Raw genomic sequence first — 20,886 nt, 5'->3', positions numbered from 1 at the left:
CGGGGCACAGCGGCGCAGCGCGAGCAAGGGCAGAGGCGAGCGAGGCAGCGCGAGCACGGGCGACGGCGAGCGGGGCAACACGAGCAGCGCAGCTGCTCACGCAGCTAAAGCTACAACAGCAGCTAGCTGCTGCTAGCTGAACAGGGGCAGCCAGTGCGTGCATCGCACAGCACTAGGCCGCGCAGAGCCAGAGCGCGCAGCGCGCGCCCAGGTACGACCATCCGTACCTGCCGTACGGACGCCGTACAGGAGCCATACCGTACGGACGTACACTGCGCAGGTACAGGACGTGCATCAGGGAAGAACTTTCGAAAATTTTTTTTCTCTTCTAGGATTCCGTACCCTGCACACGTGCGCAGGTACAGGAAGTACAGCAGGCACAGAATTTTTTCTTTGGAAGAAAAAGAAGAAGAAAGAGCTCTCTGCTCTTCATTCAGGATCATCTTTCAGTTCTCAAAACTGTGTTTTCTTGAAAGTACAGCAAGTACCTTCATTTACCTCGTGCTTGAGGTGAAGAGAACCACAGTGTGTGGTTGATTGCACAGTTATCTGTTTTCGTGAAGGAAATGCCTTGATTTTGCAGAGGACTTTTATGCTTTTACTGGGCTTGAATCTCAGTTTCCGGGTGAGCAGATCATAGGGCTTTTGCCTGGCAGTTGATGCTTTGTATGCCTTGAGGTAGTGTGGTGCCAGAGAGCACACATTTGCCTCGATTTCCGCAGTGTGGAGGTGACATTTTCATGCAGGTCACATTTCTTGTGCAACACTCAGAGAACTTCAGTTGAGCCACGCTTGGCCAGGGCGCATCGAGTTTACTCGGTCCCTAACTGTCCATCGTTGACAGTGCTCAAAAGGTTCCTCATTGAGTGTTTGTACGTTGGGATCTATGTATGTCTTTTCTACACAGGGCAGTATTTGCATTACACTGTTGGTTGATTTTGTCAGAGAGATTTTCACATTGCATGCTACCTCAGTGTTGAGGTGTTCTTCACTTGGTTCAGGTGTCAGATCAAGGGGCTTTTGCCCAGATTTTGTTTGAGAGCACTTGGGTTACCGACAGACATCTTCAGATGCATTTTATCCCCTTGGCAGAAGGGTGATTGCTTGGGATTTATCCCATTTTCTGTTGCAGGTTTTGTGACAGGCTGAAGTGTCAGGTTTTTTTTTGGTGTATGCCAAGTGGTTTATGCATATTAAATCAGTGCAATACCTCATCTGAGGTGGGAGAAGTGATCAGGACAACAGTGTTTGTGCTTTGTCAGCTGATTATGCACTGTTAAAGCACTTGTGGAGCAGATGCAGCATTCTGAAATTACTGTTTTTATGCCTATTTGACCACGGTACAGTGTTTCAGAAGGTACAGTAACTGGGGGGAATTTTCTGTTTTGCTGCAGATTTTCTGACAGTAAAAAACAGCACTATTGTGAGTGCTCCTGGCTCTTGATAGAGCAGGGTTTTTCTGAGAAATCAGAATTTTATTCAGTCTTTCTTGAATTACAGGGAGTCAGGTACTTTCCTTATCTGATATGGCATCAGGGGGAAATGAATCATCAATTCTGAACATAAAGAAGTTGGAAGGGGCACACAATTATGCATTATGGGCAGAACAGTGTTTGAATGTACTTCTGTTAAAGAAGATTTCTAAGCCCATAAGGGTGAAGGGTGTCAAGCCATCTGACATGACAAATGATGACTGGGAAGAGCTTGATTTGTCCGCAAGGGCAGCTATCATGCTCACTATTTCTGATACTCTTGTGTTGAATGTTCAGGCTGAAAAGACCTCTTATGGCCTATGGCAGAGGCTAGAAGAGTTGTATGCCCAAAAGAGCTCAGCCAGTAAGGTTTATTGGTTGAAGAAGCTGGTTGATCTTCGCATGAAGGAAGGTACAGCTATGACCTCACACTTGAGTGAGTTCAATGCCATCTTTACACAGCTTATTGCACAGGGATTGAACCTTGATGAGGAGTTCAAGGCTACTTTCTTGCTGTGTACCCTCCCTGAGAGTTGGGACACTTTCAAGACCACGCTGTCAAATTCGAATGTCACTCTTATGTATGCTGATGTAGAGATCTCTCTCCTTATGGAGGAGATGAGCAGGAAGAATAATGCGAACAGCAAGTCTTCAAATGCCTTGCAGGTACAGGATAGAGGCACGACTCAGCAGAAGGGGAGATCTGCTAGTAAGTCCAAATCCCGCAGTCAGTCCCGTGGCAAAAAGGATATTGAATGCTTTTATTGTGGCAAGAAGGGACATGTGAAGTCTAAGTGCTTCAAGTTCATACGGGATCAGAAAGCCAAGAAGGCTGAAACAAAGGATGCAGGCAATGGAAGCAAAGGCAAAGGCAAGGCCAAGGCAGATGACTTGGATGCAGTGAATGTTGCAACAGAGGACAGTGACAGTGACATACATGATGTTTTATGCTCTTCTGCTGTAATAGCACATGCTTTGGTTATTGATGGCCATGACATGCACACCTGGCTCTTGGACTCAGGTGCCTCTTTTCATGTTACTCCTCATAGGGAGTGGTTTACTTCCTACACAGGTACTTATGGAGTTGTTCATCTTGGGAACAACTATGCATGTCAGATTGCAGGGATTGGCAGTATACAGATAGTATTCCCTGATGGACGCATATTTATGCTTGATGGTGTTCGCCATGTGCCGCAAATCAAGAAAAATCTGATTAGCACTGGCTTATTGGATGACAGTGGTTACCACACCACATTTGGGGATTCCAAATGGGTGATTACTGATGGCCAGGCTGTAGTGGCTGAGGGTTTTAAGAGTGATACCTTGTACCCTCTTTATGTTTCCAGTGTGGGTAATCATGTTGTTACCATAACCGAGCTGCCAAAGGTTTCATTGTGGCATAGCCAGTTGGGACACATGTCTGTTAAAGGAATGCAAGAACTGTCACGTTTGGGTTATCTGCCGTCTCTTTCTTTTTCAGATTTGCCTACTTGTGATCATTGCATATTTGGCAAGCATTCTGTGACTCCTCATAAGAGGAGAACTCCCCAGAATAGAGCACCTCTTGATCTAGTGCACACTGATTTGTGTGAGATGCCACAATTATCACTAGGGGGTGCAAAATATTTTATTACTTTCATTGATGATGCCACACGCAAAGTGTGGGTCTATTTCTTGAAGCATAAGGGCGATGCCTTAGATGCTTTCAAGAAGTTTGTCGCTCAGGTTCAGAATCGGACAGGTCGTAGGCTGAAATGACTCAGATCCGATAATGGGGGTGAGTATGTGTCACATGCTTTTGCGCAGTTTTGCGAAGCTAAGGGCATCAAACAGGAACTCACAGCCCCTCATAATGCATCTCAAAATGGTGCAAGTGAGCGGATGAATCGAACTATTCAGGAGAAGGTTCGATGTATGTTGTCTTATGCTGCATTACCCCATGGCTTTTGGGCAGAAGCCGTGCAAACAGCAACTCACATTATTAACAGGTCGCCAAACAAGGCTTTGGAGTTGAAAGTGCCAGAGGAGGTGTGGTCTGGCAAGCCACCTTCATATAAGCACTTACGTGTATTTGGCTGCGAGTGCTTTGCTCATGTACGCAAAGAACTGCGCACCAAATTGGATCCAAAGTCTATCAGATGCATCTTTATGGGTTATGGTGACGAAGGTGAAATGGGGTACAAGTTATGGGATCCCGTTAAACGGAAGATTATACGCAGCAATGATGTCATCTTTAAAGAGGATAGTGTACACAAGGAACCCGTGCAACCTGTGGAATACAGGAGGGTTATTTATGATGATGTTGGACAGCAAAGAATGCCCATTTATATGCAGCAGCAGGCTGCTGCAGATAACCCTGTTCAAGAGGGTATACAGGCTGAAAATCAGCCAGATAATTTTGCCAATGATGCACCACTGGATATGCCAGCAGATGGGGCTGTAGAACAGCCAGATATGGTGGTACAGCCACACGTCATGCATGACGAACAGGCTGGACAGCAGCCTAATCCAGAACATTTTGTTAGGAGGAGCACCCGTGTACAACGGCCTCCTGCCAGGTTTGTTCCAGGAGCCAATAATGTGGCTGATTTTATCATGCTGACAGATTGTGGTGAGCCTTCCAGCTTCAAGGAAGCTATGGGAAGAACAGAGAAAAAGAAGTGGGAGAAAGCCATGCAGTCAGAAATGGACTCCCTACTTCAAAATGATACATGGGACTTGGTGCAGCTACCTGCAGGCAGAAAGGTTTTGCCATGCAAGTGGGTTTACAAAGTCAAAGTGGATTCAAATGCTTTACCGAGGTATAAGGCCAGATTGGTTGCCAAGGGATTTAAGCAGGAGAAGGGCATTGACTTTGATAAGATCTTTTCCCCTGTAGTCAAGATGACTACTTTGAGAGCAGTGTTAGCTCTTGTTGCTCATGACGACATGGATTTATGTCAGATGGATGTGAAGACAGCCTTTCTTCACGGAGATCTCCATGATGAGATCTATATGAGTCAGCCAGAGGGATATGCTGTTAAAGGGAAAGAGCAGCTTGTGTGTAAGCTCAAGAGGAGCTTGTATGGACTCAAGCAGGCGCCAAGAGAATGGTACAAGAAGTTTGATGCCTTCATGCAGTCTCAAGGGTATCATAGGTGTGAGACCGATCATTGCTTGTACACCAAACGGGCAAAGGATGGCAGTTTGATGCTACTCATTCTATATGTGGATGACATGCTTATTGCCAGTAAATCTCGGCATGAGATTAGTGCTTTGAAGAAACAACTGCATAAGTCTTTTGACATGAAAGACTTGGGTGATGCAAATCATATTCTTGGCATGCGGATTACTCGTGACAGGTCCAAGGGACTTTTGTTTCTGTCACAGAAGGAGTACATTGACAAAGTACTGCAGCGGTTTAAAATGGAGGGGGGGAAGTCTATTAGTACCCCGTTGCCTCCGCATTTAAAACTCAGCAGTAAGGACAGCCCCAGATCAGATGATGATAAGGCTAAAATGGCCAAGATTCCGTATGCATCTGCAGTTGGTTCTTTGATGTATGCCATGGTTGCCACTCGTCCGGATATTGCTTTTGCGGTGGGAGTCACCAGCAAGTATATGGCAAATCCAGGCAAGAGGCACTGGGAAGCAGTGAAAGGTGTCTTGAGGTATCTCAAGGGTACCAAAGACTTGTGCATATGCTATGGTAGGCAAGATGCATTGGTGCATGGTTTTACAGATTCAGACTATGCAGGGAATGCAGATAACCGGAAGTCTACTACCGGTTATATTTTCACATTTGCAGGAGGTGCTATATCATGGGCGTCTCGGTTGCAGAAATGCATTGCACTGTCAACCACTGAAGCTGAATATGTTGCAGCCACTGAAGCTTGCAAGGAAGCAATATGGCTTACTCGGCTGGTGGGAGATTTGGGCATTACAGGAGATATGCCAGTTTTGCATTGTGATAGTCAGAGTGCTATCATGTTGGCAAAGAATCCGGTCTTTCATCAAAAGACCAAGCACATTGATGTGAAATATCATTTCATCAGAGAGGTACTGGAAGACAAGCGACTCGAGCTTGTGAAAGTGCACACTGATGATAATCCTGCAGATTTGCTCACTAAGAGCTTGCCTACAGAGCGGTTTGCGCATTGCCGCCACATCATGGGATTAGGATAAGACCATTCCTATTTTATGGTCTTGTATACAGTAACTGTATATTGCTGTAATTTTTATTCTTTTCTCCCCTTTAGGCACATTGGCCTTTAGGTGGGAGGTTGTTGGGGTAAAGGCACATTGCCACCCCTTTATTAAAGATAGGACATCTATGACTGTCTTAAGACAGTCATAGGATAAAACCTAATCCTAATAAAACTAATGAGTTTGTGGTGTGGCTCATCACTTCACACCCGCACATTTGAGTCTCTCACTCTCTCTCACTCTCTCCCCTTTTGCTCTTCTCCCCGTTTCCTTGCCTCTCACCCTTCAGGTATCTCATGATACCTTTCACTGCATTCCAATGCTTCTTGCCTGGATTTGCCATATACCTGCTAACCACTCCCACTGCAAACGCAATATCAGGTCTGGTAGCAACCATGGCATACATGAGACTGCCACAAGCTGAAGCATACGGAATCTTGGCCATTTCAGCCCTATCAGCATCTGACTGTGGGCTATCCATTGCACTGAGTTTCACATATGGAGGCAATGGAGAACTAAGGGTCTTCCCCCCCTCCATATGAAACCTGTGCAATACTTTGCCAATATACTCGGTCTGAGACAAATACAACAAACGCTGTCCCCTGTCTCTCCGTATCCGTATGCCCAGTATGTGATTTGCATCACCAAGGTCCTTCATATCAAAGGCCTCATGCAATCTCTTCTTAAGGTCATCAAGATCCTTACGAGCCTTACCAGCAATAAGCATGTCATCCACATATAAAATGAGAATGATTAAGCTGCCATTTGCAGCCCTTTTGGTATATAAGCAGTGATCGACATCACTTCTCCTGAAACCTTGGGACTTCATGAAGGTATCAAATTTCTTATACCATTCCCTTGGTGCCTGTTTCAGCCCATAAAGGCTCTTCTTAAGCTTGCATACAAGTGACTCCTTGCCCTTGACTGCAAATCCCTTTGGCTGCTACATGTAGATCTCCTCATGAAGATCACCGTGAAAAAAAGCTGTCTTCACATCCATTTGGCATAATTCCAAATCCTCACATGCAACCAAAGCAAGTACAATCCTGAGTGTGGTCATCTTAACCACTGGAGAAAAGATCTCATCAAAGTCGACACCATACTCCTGCTTAAAGCCCCTGGCAACCAACCTGGCTTTATACCTTGGCTTAGCTCCAAGTGTGACTTTCAATCTATACACCCACTTGCATGGCAGTACTTTCATGCCCTTAGGCAACTGCACCAATTCCCAAGTACCATTTTTATGGAGACTGTCCATTTCGGACTTCATGGCTAGTTCCCATAGCCTTTTGTCATGCATTTGCACGGCTTCCTTGTAACAGGAAGGTTCTCCACAGTCTGTAAGCATAATAAAATCTGCCCCTTGAACAAATTTGTCTGGCTGCCTCGTTTGTCGAGTGGACCTTCGGACCCATTGGTCTTGCTGTCCAGCCTGCTGTTCACCTAAAACAGGTGGCTGTTCCAGTAGATCAGGCTACAGAATTATGCCTGGGAGATCTTCCAAAGGTGGTATATCCTGTAGGACATCTTCCGCCACTGCGGGCTGTCCATTTGGACCTGCTGCAGCATCATGCATTGGCTGATTACGCTGCTGTTGTGGCTGATTTGCAGCCTGCCTGAATTGTACAGGATGTCCCGAGTCATCAATGTCAACCTCTGAAGCATCAGAAGGCTTATCTACTGCCTTAAACATACATGACTCATCAAATAAGACATCATTGCTGCGTATAAGCTTCTTATTCACAGAATCCCATAGGCGGTAACCCATCTCACCACTGTCACCATATCCAAGAAAAATGCATTTAAGAGACTTAGGATCAAGCTTGCTGCGATCTTCTCTGCGTATGTGCACGTACGCAGTGCAGCCAAAGACCCTCAAGTGCTTATAGGAAGGAGGTTTTCCTGTCCAAAGCTCCTCTGGCACTCTGCCATCCAGTCTCTTATTTGGTGACCTATTGATGAGGTGTACTGCTGTTTTTACAGCCTCAGCCCAAAATCCATAAGATAAAGCAGCATGTGACATCATAGAGCGGGACTTTTCCTGTATGGTTCTGTTCATACGCTCTGCAGTGCCATTCTGCGCTGGACTGTAAGGAGCAGGGAGTTCCCTTTTAATACCTCTAGCATCACAAAATGCATTGAATGCATTAGATATATACTCCCCACCGTTATCTGACCGCAAAGCCTTCAGTGTTCTGCCTGTTTGGTTCTCAACCAAAGCAAGCCATTTCTGGAACACTGGAAAGACATCACTCTTCAATCGAAGAGGATACACCCACACCTTCCGTGTGGAATCATCTATAGATGTGACAAAGTACCATGTACCTCCAAGTGAAGGACTAGGCATCTCACACACATCTGTATGCACAAGCTCAAGTTGAGCATCTTTATGTCCTAATCTCCTCTTATAAGGACACTGTAATTGTCTACCATATATGCAGTGCTCACAAAACTTTAAATCAGAAAATTTCAGAGACGGTAAGTAGCCAAGGCGAGCCAATTGCTCCATTCCACTTATGCTCATATGTCCCAACCGGCTATGCCACATAGAAATATTCGGCAGCTCGGTGGCATGAATATCAGTATGATTACATACTTTAGCATGAAGGGTATACATCGTGTCAACCTTAGGACCTCTGGCAACAACCAGGGCACCTTTGGTGATTTTCCAGAAACCATGACCAAAGCTGGTCACAAAACCTTCGTCATCCAGCATGCCAATAGAAATCAAATTTTTCTTGACTTCGGGTACATGCCTGACATTGTGAAGCATAAGCTGAGTACCATCAGCAAATACAAGCCTGACATCTCCAACACCAACAATACTGCATGCATGATTATCCCCTAGAAACACGACTCCATTACTGCCTCCTGCATACCTGACAAACAACTCTATGTAAGGTGTAACATGGAATGAGGCACCTGAGTCAATGATCCAAAAGTGCATGTCTGCAAAATCGCCTGCATGGAGAGAATGAGCATCCAAAGTAGAGAGAAATAGAACCTCTCCCTCACTGTCATAACCGTGTGTAGAATGAAGCTCTTCAATCTTCACATTGCTCTTGCCCTTGCTTACTGGTACAATTGCCTTTGCATCTGACGCATCAGTGTCCTTGGCCTTGTCTCTCTTATCATTTTTCAGTTTAAAGCACTGCTTTTTGGTATGTCCCTTTTTGCCACAGTAGTAGCACTCAACATCTTTGTTGGAGCGGGACTTGCTCCTGCCTTTTCCCCTTTCCTGGGATTTGCCTCTTTGCTGACTTCTCCCCCTTGCATTCGAGGCATTGGTAGGCTTTATTGCATCTTGAGCTTTCAGCTTCTGCTCTTCTTGCAAAATCAGCCCTGTGATGTCTGCAAAACTTATGAAAGTGTTTGCATTTGTCACAGCTGTGGTGAACGTATCCCAACTCTCAGGAAGAGAGATCAAGAGTGCCATACCCTTGGTTTCCTCATCCACCACATACTTCTGATTCGCAAGCTGAGTAACAATTGAATTAAACTCATTGAGATGTGCATCCATGGAGGTCCCTTCCTTCATCTTCAGATTGAAGAACTTGCGCAACCAATATATCTTTGTGGCTGCACTTTGCTGCTCATATGTGTCCTGTAGCTTTTTCCACACACCCCAGGCTGTTTTTTCACCGTCCACATTCCAAACGACACTCTCATGGAGTGACAATTCAATTATGGACTTTGCCGACAGATCGGCCAGTGCCCAAGCATCATCAGATGTGCCAGTGGGCTTCACACCTTTGTGTACAATAGGAGCATGAAACTGCCTGAGGATTAGCACATTCAGGACCATCTTTTTCCACATCGGGTAGTTAGCAGCACCTTGCAACTTCTTAATATTAAGAAGAGAGGACTCCGAGGATGAAGCCATTACAATCAGCAGGAAATATAACCCACACTTGGGTGCCTGACTCCCTGCAAACCAAGTGCACACAGGCACTTGAACTGTGCTCAAAAAATTTAATTCCTGCAGCGGAACAACAGGAACTGCACCTGCAACTGTTTCTCCCACTTAAACAGAGAATTATAACTGTTTACTGCTTGCTGCAGTTTCCGAACAGCAACTCTGTTTGCATCATTAAATGCACTGTTGTACAATCAGCAGTACTCTGACATTAAAGCAGCATCTGCCCTGCAATTACAGTGAAAAACAGCAGTGTATTTTGCACTCTGTACTTCTGTATAGTGATTGTAATCAGCCCCACAGTTGACACAGAACAGTACCTAACTGTACCAGAAAGTACAGAATCAGTAAATGACTGTTTGACTGTTCAAACCTGTCAACTTCAAGCTTCAAGATACCACTAAAACTGTATAACACAGTTTAGAGTAGGATTTAGGCAAAAGCCCCTTGACTGGAGGAAAAATTCTCAGAATTTGAGTGCATTTACCGCCTCACTGACCACTGTAAGGCATTTAATTGCTTCCCCCAGCACTGATATGCATCCAATTGCAAAACCCCCAATTTGACTAGCACATTCAGTGCTCAAGTCTACAATGTAGTGCTCAATGCATCTTCCATTGTCCCGTAGGTCAGTAAATGCATACGAATCCTGCAAGAATCAACTCCAAACAGGAGGATAAACGCAATGCGTGCGTATACAAGCCAATACTTGGCACTGGCTACAAAAGCCCCTTGATTCTGCAATCCAATGTTGAGGATTTCCTCACACAGTAGGCATAGACTGTATATCCGCTCACTGTACTTGCATTTGACCAGTAATGCTCACAATGAGCTCGAAGACTGCACCTGTACCTGTATCGCTGCCGGAGCAGTTGGCGAGCTCCTGGCGGGAGCTCGTAGGCCTGGCGGGCTGCTGGCGGGTTGCTCGCCTGCGTGGCGAGCTGATGGCGGGCTGCTGAAGGCGTCGCCTAGCTGGCGACTTGGCGGCGCTACTAGCTGGCGTCGCCTGGCTGGTCCTGGCTGGGCGACACTGGTCGCGTTTGCTGGTGCCGCTGCTGCTGGCATTGGCTGGCTTCGCTGCCTGCTGGAGATGGCAGCGCTAGGTGCTGCTGGCCCTGCTAAAGCAGCAGCTCGCTGCTGCTGGCGGCGAAATGCAGCAGCTTAGGCTGCTGCTGCTACTGCTTGAAGGCGCTGATGCTGGCAAGCTCCACAACACGATGCTGCTGCTGCTGGACGAATGGGAGGAAGATGTACAAGCTCAAGCTCTGATACCAGTTGAGAGGTGGGAGTGAGAGAGAAAGAGAGAGCACACCGACACACACAGTAGTCACGAGAGTGTGGGGATAATGAAGTATGTGTGTACCTCCCCAAGCACACAGTCAACCTTTTATATCAATGGATAAGGTTACAACACTAAGTACACCGTACTTAGTGTACTTAGCAATAAAAGTACTAACTGTACTTAAGTGTACTAACTGTACTGGGGTGGCCATAATGCCTTTACCCCAACATGACCTTGGTTTTACCCAAGTTGACCTTCAAGTCGTGGGACTCATACAAAGCCAGTAATGCATCTAGGTGTCTCTGAGCCCCTCGGCGGATGAAGATAAGAGCACCACGTCATCAGCATCATGGTTGACACGTATGTATCACGTTTGATGCGTACCATTTGATATTAGTGTGGTACTAAATGAACTAAAAAATCTTAAGACGTACGTCCGATGGTACATTCGATACCCCCAAAAGATTTTTGAGTTTTGGAGTAGGTACATGTACAAGCTTTAACAAACATGTTATATAGGTGCTTGATGGAGATAAAGAGGGAGAGAGATGGAGATGCTTGATGCAACTTGAGCCTTGTCACTTGTTGGAGATGGAGAGGGGAGAGTCGAGACTCAGAGTCGAGAGGTAGATCCTTAGTGTGAGATCATAGTGAGGAGAGAGGGGTTTTATATGGAACCTTGCCATTTGGGAGGCCCAAAAACAGTTTGGCAGAACCACCAACAATAACAAAACCAGCCATCCAAAACAAATGAAGGCAACCCCAAAAAAAAAAAACATAACATACGGATCGTACAGTACGGTACGGGATGTACGGGACGTTCCGTACATCGATCGAGGGCAACCATAAGCCATCGGTTCCCCATCAGATCATTCAGGTTGGGTTCGGGGCATCTCCATTGCAGTTAGATGCAGAACCTGGAGCAAGGAGCCCGCAAGAGAGCATCCAGCTCCCCCGAGGGTCCTCATAAAAGACTCAAGCTCGTCTATATAAAGGCCAAACAAGGTCGGAGAAAGTGGGCAACTCGTATAATGCCATAAACAGCCCAGACAATCTCCTAGCCATAACCCAGCTCCTGTAACCGCTTGATGAGACATCCGCATGGCACTATATCAAAGGCTTTGCGAAAATCGACAAAGCAGCAATAGACCCTCTGCTTCCGTGCCCTAGCCTCCTCTATGACACTCCTGAGTGTAAGTTTGTGGTCCATGGTCCCATGATCACGCCGAAACCCTCCCTGCCCCTCTACCCTGAGTCCATGTATCTCTGCCTGACCTCCATGTCAAGTATTGAGGCATATATCTTGGACAACATGACAAGCCCGATCATAATGGTCTTGTAGTTTTCTAGGCTCATGGGATCCCCTACCTTGTGAATAGGAGCAATGGTGTTGAGGGTCCACATGCGTGGGAAACTAAGGCAAACTACTTCATTGAATAGCTTTGCTAGGATCAGGGCTAGGATATCAATCCCGAATGCAACAAACTCAGTGCATAAATCGAAGGGGCTGAGGGTGGGCACACACAGAGAGAGAGAGAGAGAGACACACACACACACACACACAAAGATCACATGATCTGGGGAAAGAGATGTACTATACATGGCATTATCCTATAGCAGAGTTTTGTTGGAGTTATCTAGGTCACCGAGCCCCAAATAGAGGAGAGCATGGGGGGAGGTGTACCAATTGGATTTAGAGATGCCACCGGGGCAAGGAAAGCAACTTCCATGGGGGCACATTTGGGTTGATATGCAGGGCTGCCACATAGGCAGCATGCAGGCTCCTAGTGTTACTGAGGTGATACCTTCAGATCTTGGTGTACCGATGTGTATCTCTGACATTGAGAGATGGTCTTAAGAGTCAGAGAGACCAGAAACCTTTATGAAGGTGAAGGAAAGCACTTGCTCAGATTACTTTGGGTGCAAAGCTGGTATCACTTGCATGAGGGAGGTGTCGTGGAAATCAAGGATCAGAGTTAGATGGATGCAAGGACACTGAAGATGGCACTACAGGATTACAAAGGGATGTTGTGGGTGCCTCCATTAGGTACATGGCTTGCTTTCATAGCTTGTTTTCAAAGCAAGCACACAAATGGGTGGATTCATCGGTATGTATATTCTTGGTGCATACATTCAGACTTTAGCGGCATGCTATGGGCAGAATCTTTGCTTTATGTGTCTCAGGTGTTGAAAAGCATTCCTGGTAGGTAAAGGGGGAAGTCTTCGTGCTTCTTCAAAGCTCAGCTGCAAGTTGCTAGAAGGAGAACTTAATGAACCTGTTAGAGCCTTCATGGTCGAGACCGGGACATCTACAGGTCAAGAGAATATACTATCACTAGAGGATTAGTTACTTGAGAGCTCATCTGGACCTCATGGTCCAAGATTTCGAGAGATATACTTGGCTTTGGAGATCTATGTCGATCAGCTACTGGGATTATTGGTCAGGTGGGTTACTGGGCTGCGGATATTGCCAGATTGAAGACAGGTTGAAACAGACCTCGAGAATGTGGTGCTTGGCAGGATCCAGGCTGTCCCTAGATGCTGAGGGGGACAGCTGGATATTGTTTCTACCAGGATTGCTCAAGAATACTAGCGGACTCGTGAACGAGGATGGTGGTGCCATTGACCTTTGGTACTACCTGGATGCACCTGTGTACAGGGATGGCTTGCTTGCACGGGACTGGACTTGCAGGAGCATGAACTGTGGATCGAAAGACCTACAAACAAGGATGTCTCCGACTTGCTCCAAGAGCTTCTCCATATGAGCATCTGCATCAACGTGCGGGTATTGGCCTATGCTGGGTCGACGAGAGGGGGTGCTGAAGTTATCTAGGTCACCTCCCCACCTGTGAACCCCCAACTGAGGAGAGTTTGGAGGAGGTGTACAGAGCTGCCACATAGGCAGCATGCAAGCTTCCATGTGGGCAGCATAAGCATGCCGCTACTGAAGGGCACTACAAGCCCTGAACTGTGGGCAGAAGGGCCCACCCATGGGGCAACCGCTGTGACCAAGACCAGCAGCAAAGGCTGCTCAGATATGGGAAGGGTTGGACCTGCAAGGGAGGCTGAAACACACAGCAACAGACTGCACAGCACCCATGGTGTGTTGGAGCACCACAGGAGCTAGGTTGGGGCATACAAACAGGTCGGATGCATGCAAAAGATAGGAGCCAGGGGCCGGAATGCCACGGGGCAGCGAGGCAGCAAAAATGGGCCAGTATGACAGGTTTGGGCTCTTCAGACGGTTGGGTATTTCTGGTGGGTTTTCAGCCCTATTAAAGGGCCCCCAGCCCTGGGGCCATATTAATCTACAGTGCCTCTATTCTGGGCTGTCTACCAGGGCAGCAGGGAGGCTAAGGATTATTTGGTTGCTGTGCAGTACAGCCTGTGGATCACCTACAGGGTGAAGAGCAGTACCCTGCACTTAGGGTTTACAGGTGCTGCAGCTCCAGAGCAGCAAACAGATATGAGGTTCGTGGAGCACTCATCTACAGGTCTTCGTCAGGAATGGCAGCAGCTAGGAGGATCCACGGAGCACGACTACGCAGCTCCTGAAGCAGACCTGAGGTTCATGGAGCAGCAGATCTGAGGTTCGTGGAGCACTCATCTACAGGTCTTCATCAGGAAGAGTAGTAGCAAGGAGTATCCACAGAGCACGACTACGCATCCCCTGAAGCTCTAGGAGGGCATGTAGGCTGAGAGTGTTTTGAAGGAGCCACAAGGAGGCAGAGAGAACAGTTCTGGAAGTCACATGGGTCCATATCTAGGCAGCACCCTGATGCTAGATAGTGGCACACTGTGCACCCATTTTGTATATGGTTTTGGTCCATCATTGGGATAATATATACTACTGTTTCTACTCTCTCCCTTGAGCATAGTTCATTTACAGTCTACACATCTCTCTCTATATACCAAGGAAAGAAGTTGGATTTGAATTTAGCACTACAAGATTCGTGAGCTACGTCTTTGTTTATCTCCTGCTTCAGGGGGTGTTGGCTGGAGCAAGCAACCTCCACCTCTGTTTCATAACAAGTTTGCAGCAAGACCCCTCCACACAAATGCATCATTCTAGATCATCACCACCTATTGCCATACTAGTATTCACTAGATGCCCCTTTCCTAGCCTGACTCACAGGAGATTCATCAACTTATATGGACCCATGGCAGGTATGCATCCATAGAACATGGGTATTCCCCCTATAGCCACATGTAACCAAGATGGCCTTCTACAGAGAGCATTTCCTCCACCTGAGCGAGGACGGCTTCATCTAGACACCAAGACACCTACAGATCCACCTCTCTCATGCAATACAGATCACCATGGGCTAGCCCAAGACCTCATCCCACCGATTCCAGATCAAGGTGGGGCGTGAGATAGCAGCCACAGCCGATCGTAGAGATCTGAGGCGCTGCATTCTCTGCGACACCCAGATGAGATGCATGTCTTGATGCGATTCCCTAGATAGTATGAGATTCGAGGGAGATACTGTTTGCCTCTTCACCCATGGATACACAGACATGAGCAAAGTCATTGAGTATCTAGATCAAAGATGGATCACATTCTTTGTATACAAGGTGGCTCAACTCAGATCTAGACTCATGAGACCCGCAATCTAGAGACTCCTCAAATGTCAAAGGTTTGGTCCTCTGTCCTGCTATCACGGTCGTAACAAAGCTCTTGAAACTCCTAGGTAGTCTCCTCAGTACCATCAAGGCCAAATGGCATGAGTCTATCTTCTAACCAACTGCTGCCAGCTGATCCCTCACCACCTTGACCTTCATCAAGTGGCTATGTACCGTATCTCCTTCCATATCAAGATTGTAGACCATGTCCTCCGGCTTCACCTCCACTCCCGTGGTCAACTTCCACAACTTCTAAGCCAGTAAATGACTCCGGATCTTCACTTTCCAGATCGAGGAGTTGGTCCCGTCCAGTTTCCCAGACTCTCCAAAGTTAGGGATAGAGAATGAGAGAAAACTGGGGGAGGAGGAAGGGAGAGCAGGGGCTGAAGAGCCTGTTGAGGTCGACATCTCTGCTGTTTATACCACACAACAAGTCAACCAAACTCAATTTCAGTAGACTAGAACTCTGAACGCACCTGACTGAACCTAAGTCATCCTTCTCGCAAGGATGACAATCCTCCAGTCGTGGAAGTCGATTCCCAAGAGTGTCTGAATCAGGGTCGTCCTTTAGCAAGGTCCCTCGCTTCAGGCTCCCACACCTGTGAGCCTCCTACTTGGGCTCTAATACCATGTTAGAAATGACCCAACAGAGGGTATGCACAGTGGAAGATTGATAGTAATGCCTAGAAGCTCACACAGTGTGCGTGGGGTGTGGAATCACAAACTTCTTTACTTAATGTGCATCACAAAGATGTGCAGACTCATCAATACACAATGAACCAGCCAGATATAGAAGACACCAAAACTAATATATTTCCGTCCAAAGCTATGGACACAATACAAAAGAGAGAGATCCAGAGTCCCCCCAATGGTGTGGTCCTCTAATCTTACCAAAAGGTCCTTCTCCTAACTGCCGGCTATCTCTAGACTCAAGCCCGCGTGCTCCTTGTCGAGCTTCTGTAGACATGGTCACCGTGCCTTGATCTCTACACCTTGCTGCCCTGGATGTCAGCTTAGGTGTGCAGCCCTAACTCAGCTTGTCTGCAGCTCTTCAGCCTTATAGGTGCTGATCTGCTGCTCCAGTCTGCTGAGGCTCTGCTGCTTCAGATGATATGGAATCAGGCCAAGGGCCTCTGCTTTCATAGGCCCCAAGGCCTGCTGCAAAAAACCGACTGGCAGACCCCTAAATGGCCGAGTTTCTGTCTGCCCTAAAACCGACCTGGTTGGCTGCCCCTACCAGCCCAATCAGGGCCCTATATAAGGGTCTTCTCTAGGCCCTTTTTCCAGCCTTTGTTCCAGGGATTCAACCCACCTGGCCACCAATGGCCGACCCAGGGGCTGTTGCTCTCTTCCATGGTTGCGCCACCTGTAGGCTCTGTTGGAGGCTGTCCATCTGCTCTTTCTTTTCTCTTGGGCACATCCTGGCCTAGGTCTCCCTCCCCCACGCTCTCCTCATATGGGGGCTTACAGATGGGGAGGTGACCTTTCCAACAGTCTGCCAGGTCACCCTGGCTCCGGTGCTACATGTGCCATCCGATCCTGACCAGAGGAAGTTCTGAACCAAGTGCCGTAGCTGCCCCATGCAACCTCAGTGGAAGCACCACAAGAAACGATGTACCAAGATGTGGCAACGGGTACCTGGTTCACCACTAGTGCACAACCTGCGAGCGAGAGTTTAGCGGAGCTCCAGTACAAGAGCTTCCGCCGAACACTCTCCAGAACCGGGCTGAACTGCTGCCCTGCCGAAATATCAATGCCTACCTGACAGCCCAGGTATTCTAAAGACCAAAAATCTACACAGAAAATAAAAGAGAAAATGAAAGAGAAGAAAAAAGAGGTAAACAAAAACTTTTATGAAAAACAAAAGGAAGACATACTTAGCAACAAAGCAACACTTATGTCGTCATCAGTGCCCAAGCATAAGCAGCTATACTAAGTTTATAAAGACCCGCGGAGTCTCTTGGGTAATATATATTCAGGGGGGGGCAGGGAAGCCTCTAACATAGGGACTAGATACGTAGCTAAGATTTTAGTGGGCTTTTAAAGCATTCTGGAGTGAAATAGGGTGTGCTTAAATTTTCATCTTGCTAGTATCGAGGACAATCTCGATGTGAAAAGAGGTTAGCTAGATATTTCCTATGTAATAAAGCTCACGGAATGTACTTTGAATTGCTATCATGACTTGCAGGTATTCAAAAAAAGTTCACAGCCGGGTCAATTCTAGTCCAGCCCCTGACTTAGCTGGTGAATTTGAGGGGCTTTCCTTCTTTTATGTAACCTGAAGATTGCGCACAACTTGCCACTCAGCAGGAAAGGGGCCACCAGATCCACAACAGCTAAAACCCTTAGTCCGGGAAGGCCCATTCATAACCTGGTCAGCCAACTTGATCAGCCAAGCAGGTTTGGTACTGCAGGACAGGTCAAAACACAGATGACTATAAAAGAGGTAGAGCATAGAGCAAGGAATAATTTTCCATGCTTGCATGGCCCATAGCAGTGTGACAGAATGATCAGCCTCAAGGGACGCTAATCTAAGCAATAGCTTCCTATAAAAGAGGTAGAGCGTAGAGCAAGGAATAATTTTCCATGCTTGCATGGCCCATAGCAGTGTGACAGAATGATCAGCCTGGGGGGACGCTAATCTAAGCAGTAGCTACAGGAAGCAACAGACGCTCCAATGCATGCACTACCAGACTCTGTTTTAACTGCCAGGTTGTACCATAAGGTCTTTTTGGCCAGATTCAATACTGTCACCTGTGATACATGCTGAAAGCATCCTACTTCCTTAATACAATTCTGCTATAGATAGCTACAAGCAACAAAAGCATCTAGTATCTTGACGAGTGTCAGATACAAAAAAACAGAGTTGGTTCACATTCCTGGTCATGCACCCATGACAGTTTCCAGCTTTTGGAAATCGCACTCCCAAAGAAAAGTCAGGCCAAGGCGGCAAACACTCTTAAAATCAGGTAACTCTCATTGTAAAAGCATCAAACAGCCACAGGGTGGGAAGCAGGCCTATGAGTTGCCTGACCAAGAACCTCCTAGGCATGTTTCGCTAAGCCCAACATTGCAAACGGCTCCATTTATGTTCTCATTGACACTAAGCCTAGCTCGGCTGGCTGCTAACAAAACCTTCATTTTATTGTGATACTTCCAAAGTTGCAAAACGAGGAGATTCTTAACTGCGCCATTTATCCAGACATGCTTTCAAATGCGTACATAAGCTACATAGCAATTTGGTCGCAGTCCAGTGATTAAAGCTAGGCCTGATAGAGATAAGAGAGGGAAGAGCTGTAGTAGGTGATCAAAGCACTACCTCCCTGGAAATTTTGAGGACGTGGGTGTGATATGGATAAAAGAAGCACCGAAGAAAGGTTGGGTATTCCTCGCTTTTTGACACTTTGAAGCATGAAAAGAGTTTGAAGCAGACCTAATTGCACTAGCTAAGTAGCTACTGCCTAGTGTTTGAATCGGGTTAAGGCGGTGCGTGCCTTTATCGAAGCGTATTGAGAGGGTTGGAGTGAGTACGGTGACGCATCCAGAAGCCTGTTGCGTAATCCTACAAGGACAATCATAACTGAAACTGCTACCGAAGCTCTCAACCCAAATGAAACTTTCAAGAGCCACGAGGGGAAATACCGTTAGCTTTTGGGAATCCTTGATGTCGCGGAGCGGAAGGAGAGTCGAGTGCGGTGGGGGCTGAAAACGTTGAGAAGCCGGGACGTACAAACGCAAGCCGGAGAGCTCCAGGAGCTGCCGCAACGCCGGGATGCCTTCGAGAGCGTGGATAAGCAGCTGAAAGAAGAGCATGATCCATTGCAAGCAAACCTCCCATAGTATCGCCCAGACATTTTGGGTCTTGCGAGCACACAACTGCTGGTCCTGCATCGCTGAGTTGTGGATCTTTGCCTGTAGCCTCTCTGATCGCGAGCGAAGGAATCTGCTTCACCGATTGAATCGAAGGAATATATGGATATGGATGGATGGATGGATGGACTGCCACTGTAGCAGTCACAACAACATCGGGAGGAAGGAGACAAACAAGCGCCAGCATTCAGACCATCCCCGCCATGGAAGTTGCGATTGACCTTCCGTCTTCGCGTACCTTCTCGGAACTCTCTCGCTCTCGCTCTCTCCCAAATTAAATCAAATGTCTCATTCCCTCGAGAAACCGCATCCTTCTTAGCGCACCGATTGCTCCGCACGTCTTGTTCCCGCCCCAAATGACAGTCTGCTTTGCTTCTCCTTCCCGCAGAACATCACGGCCTGCGAGAAGTCGTCGGCCTTTGACCCTCGAGCTACCTAGATTGTAGGAACAGTTTCCGCCGCCTCTGTTGCCTCTCAATCACTCTTCTCTCCTAGCTCGATGTCCCCCCCTCGCGCTCTTTGCCACTCTGGCAGGCTCTGCTCGCTAAATTCCTGGTTAGCAAAGTGGGACGAAAATTGGCTTCTCGCGGCTCTCCTGAGAGCGAACGCACGATCTCAAGCGCCAATGCCTCAGCCAGCTGATGATGGATGGATGGATGGATGGATGGATGATGAGCCGAAGCGCGGCGGTTGCGCGAAGGATGTGAAGGCGGGCAGGGAGTGTACGGCAGATTCCGTCCCACAATTAGATTGTCCTCCGGCGCTGTCTGGGGGGAAGCGACGGAGATTCTGTTGAGAGATGCTCTCGGTGGAGAGAAATACACGACCACGATGGGGAATGGGGGCGTGGGGAGGTGGGAGATGGACTGTTCGTCGTGGGCTTGGTCTTGTTGTTGGTCTGCTGGCGATGGCGTGTGCAACTGGATGAGCTGCACACAACACCAAAAGGCTTGTTTTTTGTGGATTCCGAAGCAAACACACTCACTGATGAGTGTAAGAAAAGCCAGGTTTTGCTTTCCCTAACTCTCGAAAAACTTTGTCTTTCGGCCTTTGAGCTAACCCCTCATGTACCTCGAAACTGTTTTTGAGCCTCTTCACCCAAAGTGCCTAGTCTTCAATCACCGCCAGTTCCCCCCAAGGGCCTCGTCTGTAAACCACCCTAGCTCTCTCAACCTGTACCTGAAAACCGGCCTTTGGGCTTTGCCCCTGCTCCAGACCGGGCCTACAACCACCTACAACAACAGCAACCACAGCTACATGACAGGTCAAGCTGCATGCACACACGTGCCCCAAAAAACCACTTGCTCGAAACTACAAACCAGGCTTATCCCATCAATTTGGCATCGGTTGAGTCCGCTCATTGCGTTAATGGCTGGGGCCAATCAAGATGCTCTCCATTGGGGTGGATGGGCTCAACCTCCTTCACATGCAGCAGAAATTTGGGTGACTCCAAAAGTTGAGTCACCTACTACCACCTCTTGCCCGTCAAAAGAGATTTCTTGGGCAAGCAACCTTGGCTACCCAAGCTTTGGCACCCA

The 20,886-nt window shown here is 47.5% G+C and overlaps 1 protein-coding gene across 2 annotated transcripts in view; it reads right to left on the bottom strand.

Moving 5' to 3' along the window:
• The window catches only part of LOC147899392 (Haloacid dehalogenase-like hydrolase (HAD) superfamily protein), a 58,856-nt gene extending 38,543 nt beyond the window's left edge, over positions 1 to 20,313 (bottom strand). For both annotated transcript variants that reach the window (XR_015541447.1, XM_087378547.1), the window contains exon 1: positions 19,121 to 20,313. Coding sequence is in view for 1 of the 2 variants with exons in the window: in XM_087378547.1 (XP_087234673.1) it covers positions 19,121 to 19,369 (249 nt within the window). In the remaining variant the exon portion in view is untranslated. The remainder of the gene's footprint in view (positions 1 to 19,120) is intronic.
• Between the last annotated feature and the right edge of the window lie 573 nt (positions 20,314 to 20,886).

The sequence above is a fragment of the Dipteris shenzhenensis genome, chromosome 8 (genome assembly GCF_047967505.1).
Source record: "Dipteris shenzhenensis isolate YYH24624 ecotype China chromosome 8, Dip_SZ_1.0, whole genome shotgun sequence".
NCBI lineage: Eukaryota > Viridiplantae > Streptophyta > Polypodiopsida > Gleicheniales > Dipteridaceae > Dipteris > Dipteris shenzhenensis.
This window is presented reverse-complemented; position numbering and strand designations above follow the sequence as displayed.